Genomic DNA, 18321 nt, shown 5'->3' on the forward strand with positions numbered 1-18321 from the left:
ACACTTTCTGTGTGGAACAAAAGGTCATCTTAAGGTTGTTGGCAACAAGCACAAGTACAGCTCTCTATTTGTGCCAGGGTGAATTTCTACGGCAGTGGTAGTACTAGCAGCCAGCTCTGTGTTTTACCAGCCTGACGAGACATTTGTTGTTTGGAGTAAAACATTTCCTAATTGGTTTGGAAAGAGAATGCTCATGGGCAATGGCCAGAGAGACTGACCTGTGGACTCCTGTCTAGCAGGTCTAGAGGAACTAAAAAAGGCCAAGACATCACAGCGTGCTGTTAGATCTCTTCTTACAGTAGGTTAAGTCCCCACTGCTCTGCTCTAGTGTTCCCCCTCACGCTCCTCTCCACACCACGCCCCCTTCTTCCCCTTCCCCTCTCCGGCTCTCCCCTCCCCCCCTCAGCACTTCAGCAGCCACCCAGACAAAGAGAGGCACACACATCCAAGCATCCTGCAAGGAGCAATGGAGTATGAGAGGATACACAAGGCACAGGTACGAGCTCCATACAAGCCAGTGCTGCAGCTCGTTTGATCCGACCGCTTACCGGCTACTCGATTCATACGCATTCTGGGTGTTCTCTTCTTCGAGTGACACATCCTCTCTATGCTTCATTTACATTTTTACCTTTGCCTTTTCTGGGAAATATTTCTTTTTTCCTGATATAGATGTGCTAATTTTTTGGCTCATTTCTGATTTTACCTTCGCTGAGATAATATGTTTACTATGTTCTGTTACGTTTAAGGTGGCCCCTCTGTTTTAGAATAAGATTCAAAGCTAGTCTCGCTACAAGAAGAACAATTTGAGCAATTTTCTTAAGGATGCCAGAGTTGATGAGTGGTTTATACATAAACTGTAGTCCAAAGAGCTGTGACTTATTCGGTAAATCTGTTTTCTCAGTTAAAGCGAAGCTAACTAAATAGGTCAGGTGAGCGTACTGCTCAATATGCATATCCCCAGGAAAAACTATCACTTTTGCGTAGGTAGTGAAAAAGTCCAACGACCGTTCTGAAGATTTTGGCGTCGTTACATTCTTACATGGCAAAAGTGGTGACATCACTATCCCCATTTTCAGCAATTTTATTTTCCTGATGTCTTGTTACAGACTAGAGAAATGTGAGTGCCAAATGGTCCTATAATCATATTGACTAAGAAATGCATGAACTGGTACTTCTGATTTCTTAACGATTTATAGGGTCCTAAGATACCTACAAATCTTCTGTTCAAAATAAATTACAGAGTAGAAGTTACCACCTTGAATCGAGGCAGTTTAAGTCATAGTGCTTCCATGGATAAAGACTTACAGCTTTGGTGTTCCTGCAGGCAGGTGCTCTTTCTCCCACAAAGCTAAGGATGAAGCTGCTGGGGGCCCATAATCGTGTAAGAGTCATCAGCAACAGCCCGTCTCGAACATCGCCTTCGAAGAACATTGAGCCATCCCAAGCACAGAACAGACTATTAGTTTGTGATGTTCTTGAAGAAGGTACAGACATAATGGTAGTTTATTTCATTACCTCACCTTTTCCTGATCAAGTCAATCACATAGCCAGCTTGCTCTGCTAACAGTGTCACACAACTCTGATGCCTCCAAATGTCCTTCAACAATTAACAAAGCTGAAGCATTAGATAAGGACTCACCAGTGGATAGCAGCAAGGTTCAGAGCATTTCCAAGAGTTCAGTTCACCAACCTGCACCTAGCAACTCAAGCATGATACATCCGGTGCGAACTGCCGAAGAAGACAGTAATGACTGTGACAGTGGTCTCGACAATGCTAGTACTAGTAGCTTCGAGTTCCATGGAGACGAGAAAATGGCAGCCCAGAATCCGACAACGGGGTATTTCTCTAGACAGGCTTCCTCCAAGTGGAACGATGCGGAGAAATGGATTGTGAACAAGCAAACTGTTCAACAGAATATCACCAAGGGCGTGTCACAGAAGCAGAATGCATACCAGGTGAATTCTGCTGCAGCCAGGGGTGTCATTGTACCCAAACATTCAAACCACAGCGCGTTTGCTCGTCCACTGCAGAACATGAAAAGGTTTAATCCAGCTTCGTCAGCATCTCGAAGCATATTAGAGAGGTTGTCTTTTGCTTCACATCAGCCGAAGTTGGTTAGGCATGCAGATGTCTGTCCAGTTCAAAGTGGTAGTGCCAACTCTGAGTATCAGAAGGAGGCAATTGATACCAGTTCATCAATTGCAATTAAACCCTGCAAGGATCTCCAAGGTAGCTTTATCATTTATTACTTATAGTAACAAAAGGCACCAAATTGTGATATAATGCTAGTAAATTATGCTTCAGTGTAAAATTTGTCAGCCTTCAAAACTATGGACTGATACGAATTATTGCATGCAGATATTACCACAGTTCAATCGGTATCTGTGAGAGATGTGGGCACAGAAATGACCCCAATACCAAGTCAGGAACCTTCAAGGACTGGAACTCCGCTTGGGTCAGTGACACCAACTCGGAGCCCGAATTGTTCAATACCATCAACTCCGGTAGGAGGACGATCCACAGCATCACCAGGAGAAGACAACACAGATGATGGTCCTTATTTCAACAGAAAAGGTGGAGCAAATGAGATGTCAGAGAATGAAATAAGGCTAAAGGCAAGGAAAGAAATTGCAGCCCTAGGTGTACAGCTAGGAAAGATGAACATTGCTACATGGGCTAGCAAAGAAGAACTAGAACTAGTCTCTGCAAAACCAAGCATTGCTGATCTGGAGCGAATGAAGAAGGAATATGAAGCTCGTGCGGCAGCCTTTGAGGAAGCAGAAAATTCTAAACATACAGCAAGGTATATTCAATCAGAATTAAATCTAGTGATGGTTTTGTTCATCTTATCTGAAATGGCTATTGTATTTGCCAGATTCAAGAAGCAGGAGCTGAAGATCGAAGCATGGGAGAGCCGTCAAAGAACGAAAGTTGAATTCGAAATGAGGAGACTAGAGGTGCATTTCCACTGTATTTCATCATCTGCTTGCCTGCTTTTCTTCGCATCAACACAATATAACTTGCTCATGTTTACACTGTACGCTAATATAATTTGTTATGCGATACTAAAACTCAAGTCATTGATGGCAGGAACATGCAGAGAGAATGAGAAGTGAGGCCATGGCGAAGATGGCTGAAAAGCTAGAGATGGCACGCCGTCTGGCTGAAGAGAAAAGGGCCTCAGCCAATGCCAAGATGAACAAGCAAGCAGCAAGGGCAGTTCAGAAGGCCGATCAGATACGCCAAACAGGGCGGATGCCAGGGTCCCATATCCTATGCTGCAGCTGCTTCTGTGAACGTTAGTGTATGTTTAACAACTGGCTGTTAAGTGTGGTCGTGGTAAACCTAAATTCCTCGTTCTCTAGTCAGCATTCCTTGGTTTTAGTATGGGAAAGGGAATGTCCGATTTAGGTATTCAGATGTACACATTCTTGATTGTCATATAAATAATTCCAATGCCTGCATTTGTTTGCTCATGAACTGCACTTATTTGTTCTAAACAGAAAGTTGAGTGCTAAGTTGTTAGTTAATGCACTCTTCAGTCACTAGGGACGACGAGCCCAGTGGGCTTGCCGTAGGTACAGAGACGCTAGCTAATGGATTCAGTTAGCTTTCTTAATTCTTTCCTTTCCTGATAAACCAAGCGAAAAGGCCATGATCTGGGATCTACTGTTCACAGGTCTCCTTTAGGCTGAAAGGTTCACGGGTCTCTGAAAGCAGTGCATTGGTACATCGTATGATGCAATGAGCAGTAGAGTGAATAGCAGTCCCTGTTGGTGAAATCACAGAGACATGGAATGTGATGACCAACAAACAGCAACTGATGAGAACACAAGGTGCAAGGAAAGATGTGGACTCACTTTGATCTCGGCAAGGATTCCTGAGAGTGAGGAATAGCTGTTTCCGTACCTTCATGGTCCAAACCAGGCAAGTAGTCTGTACTCAGTCTCAGTGAATTTACAGTTGACATTTCCCATATCGCACTTCACCTGCCACCATGCTGCAAAAGACTGAAACAAATCAGTGCGTGATCCTTCAAGAATAGAATAGTGGAGCTATGTTTAGTACTCCCTCCGGCCCGGAAATACTTTTCAAAATATTACATGTATCTAGACGCTTTTTAAACATAGATATATTCATATTTGGGCAAATTTGAAACAAATAATATGGGTCGGAGGGAGTAGTAATAGTGGTACTTATACGTTGACAAAGTACTTGTGCAGGACACTGATATCGTCGGACAAAAAATGGCATCCTCTTCTCCTCACAGCTGCAAAATCGCTGAATCCTGGCATGATTAATAATGTAGCAACAGTAGAGATCCATCAAACTAAGCACATAGAAGTGGTACATATATGAAACAGCTTTGAACCTTTTGGTACACATAAGATGCATCCTTTTATCGGAAAACCTAACTGCAATCCTAATCCTAAACTCCAGGTGTAGGAGAAGCTGGCTAAAGGGATTGACGGTTCCGTAAGGCAAGTATTTAACCGATTCACACCAAAGATTGCCCCATGATCCGTCGAAGCAAAACGAGCAAAAGGAGAAGCTCAAAAGCAACCAAATGAGGGACACCGGTACCACCTCAAGGACAGTGAGTGTGCAACTGTGCATAGAGTACGTACAATTGGAGATGCCCAAACTACTTATCCCAAACACAAATCTCCTAAGCCATCGTTACCATGTGCACTACTTATCAGTGCTACTTATTAATCTCAACATTAATCTATGTTTACTCATTGCCTTAACACATCACTCAGCTCACACAGCACTGCAACAGTATTAACAAGTCCATAGGTACTCCCATCGCTCAGCTCAGGTCCCAACCATGCAGATTACCGAAGCACATGTAAATTTCAGGTTTCAGATCATCAAACGCGGCCGTAGTTCCATCAGTGAACTACAATCGCGCCATGTGCAACAGACTAGGCAAAATCACCTTTTTCGTTCTGCGGATGCTGATCACCATGTGCATCATCTGGACTAGGGCACATGCCGCGCATCTGACATCATCGTCTCGATCAAACTGCCGCTCTCGTAATTCAGACTGCTCGTGCATATATCAGTAAAAAGCACCCAGTCTAATAATTTTTGCGATGTACTAGTACTATACATTCTAATCAATCCCAATGGCCGATGAAGGCCCCAAGGAAAGGGGAAGCAATTGGTCTAATTCGAAACCCTTGCGGAAATCGCGGCGAGGAATGTAAATTTGCAAATCGAATCAGACCAGATCAACAAGACGCACGCAGGAGCCGAGTAGGCGGCTGGGGGGATCGCAGGGGGTACCTTGATTTTTCGGCCCCTAGATGTGTAAAGATTTCGGCGACATTTTGGCGGAACTGGCTGAGATTTTGGGGCACGAGGTGGGGGGTTTTCGAGCACGCGAGCCCGCGAAATCAGGGAAGAACAACGGTTGCTAGAACTAGAGGCGTTCGTCCCAAATCTAATTTTTGGGCAACACCGGGCGCCGAGTGAATATTCCGGATTGGCCCCTGTGGTGAACACTGAACAGAAAGATCAGGACCGATTCCGCCCTTGGGAATGGGGCCTAGCCGTAAGTTTGACGACTTTGAACAAATTTGGCTATCGTTTGAATCTAAATTTTCGAAATTCTGCCTCTGTTACCATGAATTGAGCTAAAGCTCAAACCTATAATTGGATATAAAAATGAGAGTGTTCGTCAGCTACGATAATTGGAATCATACATTTCAATCCCGAATACAGGTGACAACGCGACTAAACCAAATCCTTACTGCGGACACAAACCCAATGGGATTTGTGCATCTCGCAGATTTGCAGGAGTTACCTGTACATACAGTGAACACCAAAGTTTTTACTCATGATTTTTTTACAACTTGTACCCACTTGCTTTGCTATTGAATGCATCAAGCCCCGCAAGGAGAAAAACATGATTATGTGCAAATTTTATTGGGTGAAACCATGTTGAAGTTCCAAACACAAAATTTGAACCACCTCTATACATTACTCACTCTTACATTTCGATAAAGCTCGGAGCACATCCTCCTCCGTGAACAAGTTTCAACAATTTTAGTGTTTCTGACCATTTTTATAGTATGAAAATGAGGTTGAAGTTCTAAATACCAACAAAATATGAAATTAATAACTTTTGTTTCCATGTAGCACTGTGACGTAAATATCTGTACAGGAAAACTTAAAATCAAACTCAAAGAAACTTGAATATGGATTTGGATATAATTTGAGATCCTCTCTAACCAGTTTAGAGTATTTTGATAATGAAGTTTAGTTTTATGTCCATGTGTGACATTTGGGTGTAATCAAGAAGCTATTTTAAGATTAGACTAACATTTTCTTCGAGGTTGCTCAAAGTTACATATGATGAAGAAGTTCTAGTTAAGAGCCGACTTCACAAACAAAAACCGCCTTTCCAAAGAGGCAACATGAGTACTTAATTTTGCTCGTCCGTTGATAGTTTGTGGCTTTGATAATACAAGCCTTTCACCCGTTACAAGTTTTACATAGAATACTCATTTCAAAAATAGAAGATTCTAATATAACCATTCTTCCCTCCTTCGTATATCGAGACCCCTCGATGATATTGCCATAGAATACATTATTGACACATCAGAACCAAAAGTCAACATCAACACATGTATACATTATCAACAAAGTTAACAAACCAATGTTTCAACTAAATTGCCACTTGTTTTTATATAAAAAATCTGCATATGTACTAACTGTAATACCTTTCTCTCCTTTATTAAACAAACAAATACATATCCTAATTTCATATTCATTAAATAGTGTTTTGTGACATGGGGAACTACAATGCAAATTCGGGGCGACATGAGTTGGGTTTGTCGAATCAGACCGTCTATGGACGATCAACCGCAGATTAGCAAGCTTGTTTCGAAATTCCATGTTTGTCACATCTCCAACCCAGCTTGTTCCATGTTGTCCGAATAACTCATGAGCCTCATGGGGAGGATGCGCTGTGCATGAGTCTCATGCACGAACACTTCAGACCTCGAACTGCCATCGGGCCCGAAAATATTTATGGCCCCAGCGGCAGTGGTCGGAGAAATTAAGTTCGAACCACACGGCGTTACGCAAGCCTACACGTACGCCAAACGAGTGACTGTTGCCGGTACGGAATCCTCCCAGATCGAATCTCCCTGCCGCCAGCCCGACCCTGCAAAACACCACGGACACGTGGGACCGCACGACCACGCGGACCCGCAGCCAGTGAGTGACGAGGACTGCAGCTTTCTGCCCTGGACCGCGCCGATCGGAACCCTCCGGCTCTCCGCCCCACTGTCAGCCCACTTGCCACGTCACGAATCTCTCTCTCCGAAAAGTACCCGCACGCACCCCGGTCACGTTACGCTGTGACGTGGCTCCCACCGGGAACACGGCCCTACAGGGCAGGCACTGCGTAACGTTTTAAAGGACCCCGACTGTAACGCACCTCTCCTCGCGCAAAATCCCCGACGCCACCACACAGAATCTAAGAAAACGTCACCGACAGGTGGGCCCCGCGTGCCGTCGGGGCCCGGAGGCTAGGGAGACAGCCGTATATACTCGCACCTGGACGGAGACTCCCAGTCCAGCTTCCCCATGCCGCATCGAGTCGAGACGAGAAGCAAACATAGCGAGTAGATTATTCTCCCCAAAGTCGCTCTCTCGCTCCTTCGCCCCGTCTGAGCCGTCTCGCGATCGAACCCTCGCCCTCCTCCCCCCGTCTCTCACCCCTCCTCCTCCCATTTCCCCCCATCTCGCGATTGGCGAATTCGATCGAGGGTTTCGCGGCTTTGCTCCCCCACATCCCAGGCACCCCCGGATCCAGCTCGACGAGGCGGGCGCTTCAAAAAGCTTCGGATCGCGCGAGCGGCCAGCCGGGCACCACTCACTCGCTGTTTCCCCCACTCCTTTTCGTCCGCCGCCGCCGCCGCCACGACGACGAGCTGCTCTGCATCGGGCTGGACTCCTCTCTCCGCTTGCTTCTCCGTTGACCGCCGGTGAGAAACTGTGCTCCTTCCTCCAGCTCCCGGCTGCTGCTGCTGCTGGCTTTGTGTTCGCCCGGTTCGCGCCCGCGCCGTGTTGATTTGGCTGCGGGGTTCGATTCGATTTGTCGCATGTGGAGGGGTAGGGTGTTGGATTAACTGGAAGCGAGTTGGGGGGATGACACAGCGCTTGCGTTTGTGCGCTTGCTTTATTGCGTGGTTGAGTGGGTGGGGGCGGCTGTGGTGTTGTTGTGTCAGTCATGGCTTTAGCAGTTCCGCTTTGACGGATTGGTGCTTGCGGAGCTGGAAGCTCGTAGGATTGCTTTGGATTATTTAAGCGTTTGGGGCTTTGTAGTTGTAGGTGGGGACTGAGGAGTTTTGGGTATATCTATTTTGTGCGAGTTGATGACGATGTGCTTTTTTTGTGTGCTTCCCTTACGAAGTTAATGCGATTATGTGGTTCATTTCCTCCGCTTGTCCGCTTTGACTAGCCTTTTGTTTCTAGAAAATCATGGCTGGTTTGGTACTTTGGTCCTGGCTCTCGATGCAGTTGTTTGAGGATTCGGAGACTGGACATTTGGGGAATGCTTTTTTGTAATCCATATCTGTTGAGGTGGGTCTTTGTGAAAGTTACAGATGTTTAACTGAGTAGCAGATGGTGGTGAATACAACTTGTTTACCTTTTTTGGGGGGGCTTTCTGCTCTTCAGGGGTTTTAGTTTTGGTGGGAGTTGAGGCTGTGCTTACAGGGAATATTTGCCCGGTCCATGTTTTGATATTGGGCTACACCGTTTTGTTATCTATTGAAGGGTTTTCAGGTCTAAGTACCCAAATACAGGTGGCTGGACAAATTTTTGTAGCAATACTAATAATGTTTACACTGGAATACATTAGGTTGATCGTAGTGGGTAAAGGATTTGCGCAATTAATACAAAAGCGGCATCTTCTTCATCAATTGAACCTTTGCACCGTCTCATCTCACTATCAGCTATTCCAGGGTCCGTTCTGAATACTCAACATGAATCAGCCCACAAAGTGGAAATCTGAACATTGAATCTCCGTGGTTTCGTGAGACACTGAGGGTGCTGAATAGTGAATACTGACGGAATTGTCATCGTGCAAGATGTTTTGGCATGTACCTGGACTTTCTGCTGCATCACCAGTGAGTGCTTGCACTTTCAATTATATCTTGTGTAGGGGACAACTTTTAAATTTTGATTCAATGGACATCTTGCTATTTCTTTCAGGTGGATACTATCTTGGACAAGGAAAATTTCAAGTTGGAAGACCTTCTTGATGAGGATGAAATAATCCAGGAGTGCAAAGCACTGAACACCCGCCTAATCAATTTGTACTATTTCACTTCCTGAGCACTGCTCCTTTGTGCATTTTTTCTTGTTTCTCTGAGTTGCATTTATTACGAATTGCATAGTACCTCTGATGACACTGTTTTAACTTTGGTCATGTGTGATTATCTATAGGTACTCACTTTCAAATACAATTTCTGTGCATGTTTTATGTTCCTAAGATATGTATGAACCTTGGTCTAAAGTTCCTGCTTCGTGGACTGCTATGCGATCATTCTGAAATCTTATTTTAATCATAGATCCCCTCCCCCCTTCAAACTTACTGTTCACATTTTTGTTACCTGAATCTGGTTAATGTTTATGTGCCACGAGATCAAAAGTCACATGTACTTGGCAGAAAATCATATACTATTAAGATATTTCAACTATGGGATCACCAGTAGATCAGTTGATAAGAAATTATCTGCTATTATTGTGAATATTACAGTTTGCGAGACAAAGTTCAAGTGGAGCTACTGCTACGCTACATTGTGGAGGAGGCACCTGAAGATGCTGAAAAGAAGAGGATATTTAGGTATAGCAAGCCCAGTTGATAAAAACCATTTCGTCCTATCTTGTAATGCGGACTCTATTCATCACCATTAGTGTCTGTTTTGCAGATTCCCGTTTATAGCTTGTGAAATATTTATATGTGAAGTGGATGTCATCATGAAAACATTAGTGGAGGATGAAGATGTATGTCTTTTTAGCTTTTTATTTGTCTTGATGCAATAGTGTTCACTCAATGTGGTGTATTTTTTATTTGGCAACTGATGAGTTGTGCTATCTGTGCAGCTCATGAATTTACTTTTTTCCTTCCTGAAACCTGACCATCCTCATGGGACTTTATTGGCTGGCTACTTTGGCAAGGTACTATGTAATCATAACTTCTGGAGAAGTTTGGTCTCAATCTGGCTGATTAAATGATAATGCCCTGATTTTTATCCTGACATTTACACGGTATTGCATTTTGCAGGTGGTTATATGCTTGATGCTGCGGAAAACCCTCCCTCTTGTGAATTATGTGCAGGTTTGTGTAGTTGTGCTGTCATTTGCCATGTCTTTTGCACTTCCATAATTTATTTGATTCACTGATCTCCTTGTTAACCATTCTTGTATCTTATGCATTAGTATGTACCACCTCCATTCCTAATTATAAGATGTTCTAGCTTTGTCCAAGTTTATAGAAAAATGTAATAAAATCTACAATATCAAATAAGTATACTAAGAAAATATATATCATGACAGATTTAATAAACCTAATTTAGAGATACAAGTTTCTATAAACTTGGTCAAACTTTAAGACAAAATTAGAAGTTAGAACATCTTTATTTAGGAACTTGGGGAGTACTATGTAGAGTAGTTCTTGCCATTTTGTAGTAAATAGTTGGAATATGGGAATTCAGCTAACATCGGAATTTATCGCCTTATCATATCTAGTGATACATCAAACACTAGCCCAATTTTTGAAACCGAATGTATACTTGTAGATGAATTGAACATCCATCTCAGGTTTAAGCATCTGTAAAGGGGACATCTCCTTGTTACATGTGTATTATATTTAAAAGTTGCATGTGTAGAGGAGTATCCATATCATTGGTGTTCTGTTCCTGTGCATTTGATTCTTATATGCACATGTGCTGTTGTATTTGTCTTGCAGGGACATCCTGAAATAGTCGGCCAACTTGTTGATCTTATTGGGATCACTTCTATTATGGAGGTTGGTTTCTCCAAAATTTTACAAGAAAATGCATTTTTTTATCTGTAGCATGAGAAAGCTGTGCTACCTGAAGGATATCACTGGTTCTGACCTGGTCTTATGTGCCATGGATACACTCAGTGATACTTTGTGATTTAAAAGTTTTGACCTCTCCCAGCAAGATTCATTAAACCGCCCAGCATATTTGATAGTTTGCTGCCTTTTAATGCAGGTGTTGATCCGTTTAATCGGCGCTGATGAAACTATGTATTCAAGTTATGCAGATTCGATGCAATGGTTAGATGACATACAAGTCCTTGAGATGATTGTTGACAAGTTCAGCTCATCCGTAAGAACTAAAGATTACTTTTAGCATCCAGCCCTGTCAATCATCTACCTGTTCTGCTATTTTATTAAAAAATATTCAAAATTGTATCTGTCGATGTTTGTCCACACCATGCTGCACACTAAGCAAAGTGTGCCCTGGAAAGCTAGCCTTTTGGATTTAAATTCATCAGCCAAGTGCCCAAGTACATTATTCTCCAAAAGCACCAACTTTGAGTTATCTGAATTTTGAATTGTGTTTTTCTAGCAGAAATTCGCTCACAGTTTTACATGATAGTAACATACTTTGTGTATATTCTCATGCCTCAGGATTGAATAGTTGTTCACTTGGATTTTTCTATGTTTAGTTGCTTACCCAGCATTCTAGCTTGGCTACATCTGTCCAACCTGAACCAATAAGTCCTCACTAGAAATACTTAATCACCTTCAGATGTTAGAGCCTGCTGTCCTGTTTCTGGTTCATATCTGCATGGTTGTTGTGTAGTTCTTCTGCACCCATACTGACATAAGATGCTAAACCCACAGGGCTCTGTCCATGTACGTGCAATGACATCCAGTTGTATCCTGCAAACTTTAGGGCCACACTGTTTTTCGGTTATGTTCTTATGTATAGCGGTTTTCTGGTGTTGAAAATTCTGTCTCATTGTTCTTGGAAATTTGGAGTTCATGCTTCTTATTGTCAACGTGACTCCTCTAATGTCTTTTGCCAGGATTCTGCTGAGGTTCATGCAAATGCTGCTGAAATCCTTTGTGCAGTAACTAGATATGCCCCTCCAGCACTTGCTACAAAAATTTCCAGTCCTAGGTGCTTTGTTTTTGCGTACTCTTACATTGTACTATTGAATATGCCAAGATTTATATTGTCTTGAGGCTTATATATTTTTGATTTGGTATTCAACACGGCTCTGTGTATTCTTTTACTTCATATTGCAGTTTTGTGGGGAGATTGTTTCATCATGCTTTTGAAGATTCAAGACCTAAATCAGTTCTGGTGCACTCATTGTCAGTGTGCATATCTTTGTTAGATCCTAAGAGACTTGTATCAGCTTCCTATCAAGCTTTCCGTAGCCAATTAAGTCATGGAACATTGGTCACTGCAAGTCCAGAAACAGTTAATGGCATGCTGGATTGCCTAGGTTAGTGGTTGCTTGAGCAGTGAAGTCTATATATCTTCTCACATGGACAGACAATATAGCTGCAGTATTTTAAATGTATATGAATTACTGTCCTCAGATTTACATTATGCATTTTTACAATTCATACTGCAAAATGAATAGCAAACGATAAACACATTGAAGAATTTATTCACATCTGCTTTTAGCGAATGTTTTTTATATACATCTTTGAGACAGCGTGAGTACTTAGTTATCTTTCAAGTTTAAATTCTACACATTCATTTCTGTGCATTCTTTATTCACTTGGTTCTGTTAGGTGTTGACGTTGAAGTGCAGACACAGCCTATATTTATCAGTTTTTAGAAGATCAATGCTCCAAGGATAATGTCCTAAAAATTTCAAAAATTTTGTCCGTAATATTTCAGGTGATTTGTTGAAGCTGCTGGATGTATCAACCGCTGAAGATGTTCTGTCGACAACGTATGGGAGCTTACAACCTCCTCTTGGAAAGCATCGCTTGAAGGTATACACTCTGCAGTGCTTATTTATGTTCAGCTTTGCTGATTAGAACTAGTCATGCAATGAACAGTAGTGCAGCACAGGAAAGCTATTGGTGTCCATTTGTCTAGCTGTCTTTGTAGACATTTGTTTGTTTGTATTACCATTTCATTAAGATATGTATCCAAATCAGTGATGTTGTTTGTTTCTTTGCTGTGTGATTTGTATTGTTCAGATAATTTCTATAATTTTCTCTGTAATTACTGATGGTGTTTTTTTTTTCAGATTGTGGAGTTCATCTCTGTTCTACTGTCGATTGGTAGTGAAGTTGCTGAAATGCGATTGATCCACCAAGGAGCAATCAAACGTGTTATAGATCTATTTTTTGAGTAAGTTAGACATTGCAATCTGCTTCTCCTAAGTCCTATACTTGCCAACGAGTTTATAAGGAATTCATCTTCAGGTACCCTTTCAACAATTTTTTGCACCATCATGTGGAGAACATCATCGTTTCCTGTTTAGAGAGTAAACAGGAGCAACTGATCGCACATGTTCTTGACGAATGTCAACTTGTTACAAGAATTCTGGATGCGGAGAAGAACTCTGCTCTGTCAATAGATTTAACTAAGGTACAGAATAGTGTCTTGTCATGTGATTTCATATTTTTCATTAACTCTCAACCTGCTAGTAGGTATGTTACCCCCCCCCCCCCCCCAAAAGAGATATTCACTAATCACTTTCCTGCCAGCGTACGATATCTTCAGAGGGAAGAACTCCACCAAGGATTGGAATTGTTGGTCATATTACTCGCATAGCCAACAAGCTCATTCAGCTAGCCAACAGCAACATCATAATCCAATCACATTTGCAGGTTTAAATTTGATCACGTAGATGAATTTTTTTTCTGCTATTTCCATTTCTAACATGTTAATGGGTTTATTACTGATCCTTTTCTAGTTATCTGATGGACCCCTAGTGCAATGGTACTATTCTGGACATGCATAATATCTTGACAGTTTTCTGCATGCGGAGTTTTTTTTAAGCCCATTAGGATTTTGTGATATTTACCTTGATACTTGAGAGATGAAAGTTAAACCCCATCGACCATCACACATAATTCAAGATAATGTGTCTAAGAGGCACTATGACTCAACTGCATAATCTATTTTAACTACCGTTTGTAAAATCTCAAAGATTTACATTATCAGGGTTTTATATATCGAAACATCTGATGTGGGTTTGATATATCGAAACATCTGCTCCTGCTGTACAAATTATGGTGTTGTTGTGGCCTGATTAATCTTTATTGGGTCATCTTCTCTGCACACAATTGTTCTTTCAAAATCCTCTCATTTGATCTGCTTTTGATGATTTTACTTACAGATGTCTTTATTTGATGCACTTTGCAGCAAAATTCTGCTTGGGCTGAGTGGCACGCTAGTATCCTAACAAAGCGTAATGCGGTGGAAAATGTTTACCAATGGGCTTGTGGGTAAGTATCATTTCACTTCTTTTGAATATGAATCTTGTTCTGTAGTTCTACTTGTATTGTTTTATTCTGTGGTAAATTCCTCTTTGACTTGTCTTCTTCATGTTGCTTTTTTACGAATCATCTGACTGCTCTGTTGAATGTAAATGATTTGTCACCGTGTTTGCTTTGATATGTGTTTATGATGTGTTTAATTGCTCGGTGCTGCTCTGATCTCCAAAAGTGTATTATGCATATTCGTTGACTTGCAGTCACTCACTTCCATTTGCCAGAGGAATGTAGTCAACAATGTTCTGTTTCTTAGCAATTAGGTTCCCTCAATTGATAATGTTTGTTGCAGTCACCTTTATTCTGGCAATGAAATAAGTCCATTTTACCCCCCTGAACTTATCGCAAAGTCCAAAAAACACCCTGAACTCTGAAGCCGGGTATTTAACCCCCCTGAACTTTCAAAACCATGCACCCGACCCCCCTCTGCCTGTTTGAGGCTGTTTTGCTGTGTTGAAGGTGGTTTTGACCCATTTGACCCAGCATCTTCTTCCTCTCCTTCCTCTTCTCTCTCTTGAGCCACCCTCCCCTTCTCTCACGCGCGCCCCCCTCTGCGCCTCCCTCTCGCGTGCCGCTCTGCTCCTCCTCTGGCGCCGCCACAGCTACTGCCTTTCGCGCAGCCCCCTCTGCTCCTCCCTCTCGCTCGCCCTCTGCTCCCCCTCTCGAGGAAGATCTGCCACGAGCCGCTGGAGGCGGCACCGGCCTGGAGGCGGGTCTTGACGACATCGATCAGGAGCAGCCCGTGTAGGTGAAGGCCCTCGCCGTGGCGCCCGCGCAGGCCCTGATGGCCGCGGACGCGAGCGGGGTTGGCACCTGCTCCTCTGCCTGCGCGGAGCTGCAGGGATGTAGAGCGAGGAGGAGAAGACGGCGGCGTGGGAGGACGAGGTAGGCGTGTGGTGGAGGAGCGAGGTCCGGTCTGCGAAAAGGGAGGGGAAGTCCTGGAAGCAGCCGTCAGAGGAAGGGAGCACATGGTCAGCTTGGACGACGGCATCTTGGCTGGCCGTCGGTGCCGGCGCCGCCCGCGTGCTAAGAGCAAGAGAGGAGTCAGGCTCGGGGAGGGGATACATGGACGACTTGTGCCAGCGTGGCAGTCGACGGGTCAAACCCACCTTCAACACAGCAAAACAGCCAGATACATGGCAGAGGGGGCTTGGGTGACCGGTTTTGGAAGTTCAGGGGGCTAAAATGCCCGGTTTTAGAGTTCAGGGTGTTTTTTGGACTTCGCGATAAGTTCAGGGGGGTAAAATGGACTTATTTCTTCTGCAATTTTAATTTTTATAGATAACAGATCGTTGTTCTTTATTATTAATTTGTAGATTGAATCTTTCAAAAAATGCAACTGCTTCATAAATAGTTCTGCTATGATACAACTCTTTGACAATAGAAGCAGAATATGATGCTCTCAATTTAATAATTCAGTTAGACATGACTGAGTTTGTATCATTTTGGAGGAACCACCAAGCCATATACTTGTCCTTACTGGGAGAATGGTACCATAGCTTAAATCTATTCCAAAATAATTTCTTAAATACTTCGGAAGGGTCAGAGTATATGCTGTGCATGTTTATAAGTTTTTTTTTAGTTATTCCTGTCTTCCAGAGTCCAGACTTCATCCACGTGCATACCTTGTCTTGCTTTGCTAAATGTACTGCATTCCATGGGGGAAAAAGTTACCTGCTGAATCTGTGTGGTTTCTCTGGTCATAGCCGACCAACATCACTGCAGGATCGAGGTAGGGACAGCGACGATGAAGACTTCCGAGATAGGGACTATGATGTGGCTGCACTTGCTAGCAATCTGAGCCAGGCATTTAAATATGGTATTTACAGTGATGAAGATGTTGATGAGGTCAGTATTTTCTTCCTTTTTACTAGAGTTCTCTTATTATATCTCTCATTCTGTCAAGGCATAGCTAATAATTTTCTAGAACAGTTGTATTGCTCCTGGATCAGCCGATTCAGCCGTGCTTTTTCTTAATTTGGACATTTCAAACTCATCTCTGTATATAGATAGAACAGTTATATACACGTAGACCTATTGATGTTCATATTAAGTTTTGATCAGTGTTTTTTTTTCCAAATCCTAAGTTCCTAACACTTCCTATCCTGTAAAATGCTGAATTTATTCTCCACAGCATATTAATCTTCTAGTATAATTATGGGCCTAAAACAGCGCATTCTGATCATAGATGCAAGCCATTACAATTTTAGATTTATTTGATGAGTAACTCTTGGTCATACATGCAGGCTCAAGCATCACAGGAGCGAGATGATGAGGTATCTTCAGCTTTGTTTGTTAAAGTTCATGCACCATTATAGCCATATCAACATATGATATTTGTATTTCCTGGTATGTGTAAGCTCTGTGTTTTGATTGATACTGTCTGTTGCAGGATGTGTATTTTGATGATGAATCTGCTGAAGTAGTTATCTCCTCTCTCCGTCTTGGTGATGAACATGATAGGTAATTCCTTGACCATACAATTTGGTTATGGCTTTTTTACAAGTACAATGGATTTGATGTCTGCAAAGAATTGGCTGATGAAGAATATGCTTTGCAGTGGCTCCCTTTTTACAAACTCCAATTGGTTTGCATTTGACGAGGCAGACAAAACACTGAACGATGATGGCCAAGAGACCTCCCTTTCCCCGAATTTGGAGTTATCTTCATCAAATGTAGATGACGATATGGATGAAGTCGTGCTTGGTGAACCTATCGATGGCACAGAAGGCCCAGATTCACTTTTAGCAGTCTCTGATAGGGACTCAAAAGAAGAGTCTGGTCACGAGGTCTTGACAAATGGCCCCGATGAGAAGATGGAAGATAGCATCAGACCTGCAAGTCCAGATGTGAAAGAAAGTCCACCTGAGTTTGTTGAATGGACGGAGGAAGATGCTGAACCTGGTGAGCTATCAGCGAATACTGTTGTTCCAAATTCTGAGGTTGGAAATGAGAAGGCAATAGATGCCAGTGACGGCGTTATGTCTGGTATAGCACAACTAGGAGAAGAAAAAGGAATTGAGAAGGTGATGGATGCCACTGATGGTACAGCACAATTGGCAGAAGAAAAAGAAAGTGAGAATTCCGTTGAATCCTCAGCTCTTGAGACCACATTAGAAAAGACATTACCAGATTCACCAGATGTTAATTTAACGGGGCACTCTGAACCAATTGATGCCAGCGCTAACTTGGAGTCTCCTATGGGTGAACAAAACCAAGAAAGCGAGGGAAAAGAGAGTTGATTTCAGTGGTATGTACATCACAGATTTGTTCACATGGTGCTGGATGCCAGGATGGCATATGGTCTTGGACATGCAGGTTGCTTCGGAACCGGTCAAACCATTCTTGTTTGATTAGCTCAGTGGCCGATGAATTGATATTTTGCTGTACAATTTGCATTAGATGCCCCTGCAATGCATCTGAGACCTAACATGGTTCTGTGGAGCTGCTCAACTCTGTCTTGCCTCAGATTTTTTTGCAGTCTATTGTTACTGCATCAGTGTACTCGACCTGTGCTAGATATGATGCAGAACGCCGAAAAGTAGTCATCTCCTGCCTGCAACTACTCGTGTCGTAAATAACTGATTATTGGTGATATCTATTCTGAACTTCTGATACTTGTTCAGGTCTCTAGGTAGTGCTATTAGTACTAAAATTTTGAGTGGAATTCAGACAGATGGTTATTGTCATATGCACAATATGTTCTTATAAATTACTAAGAACATCAGTTTTGTTCACTGTATGTTTTACTTAATTCCTCTGTTGAAGATGTTGATTTTGTTAATTATTTCCA

The 18321-nt window shown here is 42.6% G+C and overlaps 2 protein-coding genes and 1 long non-coding RNA gene across 5 annotated transcripts; all 3 read left to right on the top strand.

Annotated features, from left to right (window-relative positions):
* The first annotated feature begins 293 nt into the window (after window positions 1-293).
* Window positions 294-3477, top strand: LOC100822499. Its single transcript, XM_003580526.4, has 6 exons — window positions 294-496; window positions 1325-1484; window positions 1568-2230; window positions 2360-2804; window positions 2877-2958; window positions 3092-3477. Exons 1-6 carry the CDS (start codon window positions 467-469, stop codon window positions 3302-3304), a joined length of 1593 nt encoding a protein of 530 aa, XP_003580574.1. The 5' UTR covers window positions 294-466; the 3' UTR covers window positions 3305-3477.
* A 747-nt stretch (window positions 3478-4224) lies between these two features.
* On the top strand, window positions 4225-4752 carry LOC112269532. Its single transcript, XR_002961406.1, has 2 exons — window positions 4225-4348; window positions 4442-4752. It is a non-coding gene; the product is annotated as an uncharacterized LOC112269532 (long non-coding RNA).
* A 2871-nt stretch (window positions 4753-7623) lies between these two features.
* On the top strand, window positions 7624-18295 carry LOC100822811 (serine/threonine-protein phosphatase 6 regulatory subunit 3). Of its 3 annotated transcripts, none has more exons than XM_003580527.4 (20): window positions 7624-8004; window positions 8977-9150; window positions 9236-9339; window positions 9783-9869; window positions 9955-10030; window positions 10130-10204; window positions 10311-10364; window positions 10995-11054; window positions 11266-11382; window positions 12089-12183; window positions 12312-12514; window positions 12919-13016; window positions 13277-13380; window positions 13455-13620; window positions 13740-13862; window positions 14401-14483; window positions 16235-16376; window positions 16775-16804; window positions 16921-16991; window positions 17089-18295. In XM_003580527.4, exons 2-20 carry the CDS (start codon window positions 9112-9114, stop codon window positions 17768-17770), a joined length of 2409 nt encoding a protein of 802 aa, XP_003580575.1. In that variant the 5' UTR covers window positions 7624-8004; window positions 8977-9111; the 3' UTR covers window positions 17771-18295. The 3 variants fall into 3 exon arrangements, with proteins under 3 accessions (XP_003580575.1, XP_010240441.1, XP_024311504.1); XM_010242139.3 differs by having other exon boundaries at window positions 8986-9150; XM_024455736.1 differs by lacking the exon at window positions 7624-8004 and having other exon boundaries at window positions 8968-9150.
* Window positions 18296-18321: the final 26 nt, after the last annotated feature.

The sequence above is a fragment of the Brachypodium distachyon genome, chromosome 5 (assembly GCF_000005505.3).
Source record: "Brachypodium distachyon strain Bd21 chromosome 5, Brachypodium_distachyon_v3.0, whole genome shotgun sequence".
Classification (NCBI taxonomy): Eukaryota; Viridiplantae; Streptophyta; class Magnoliopsida; order Poales; family Poaceae; genus Brachypodium; species Brachypodium distachyon.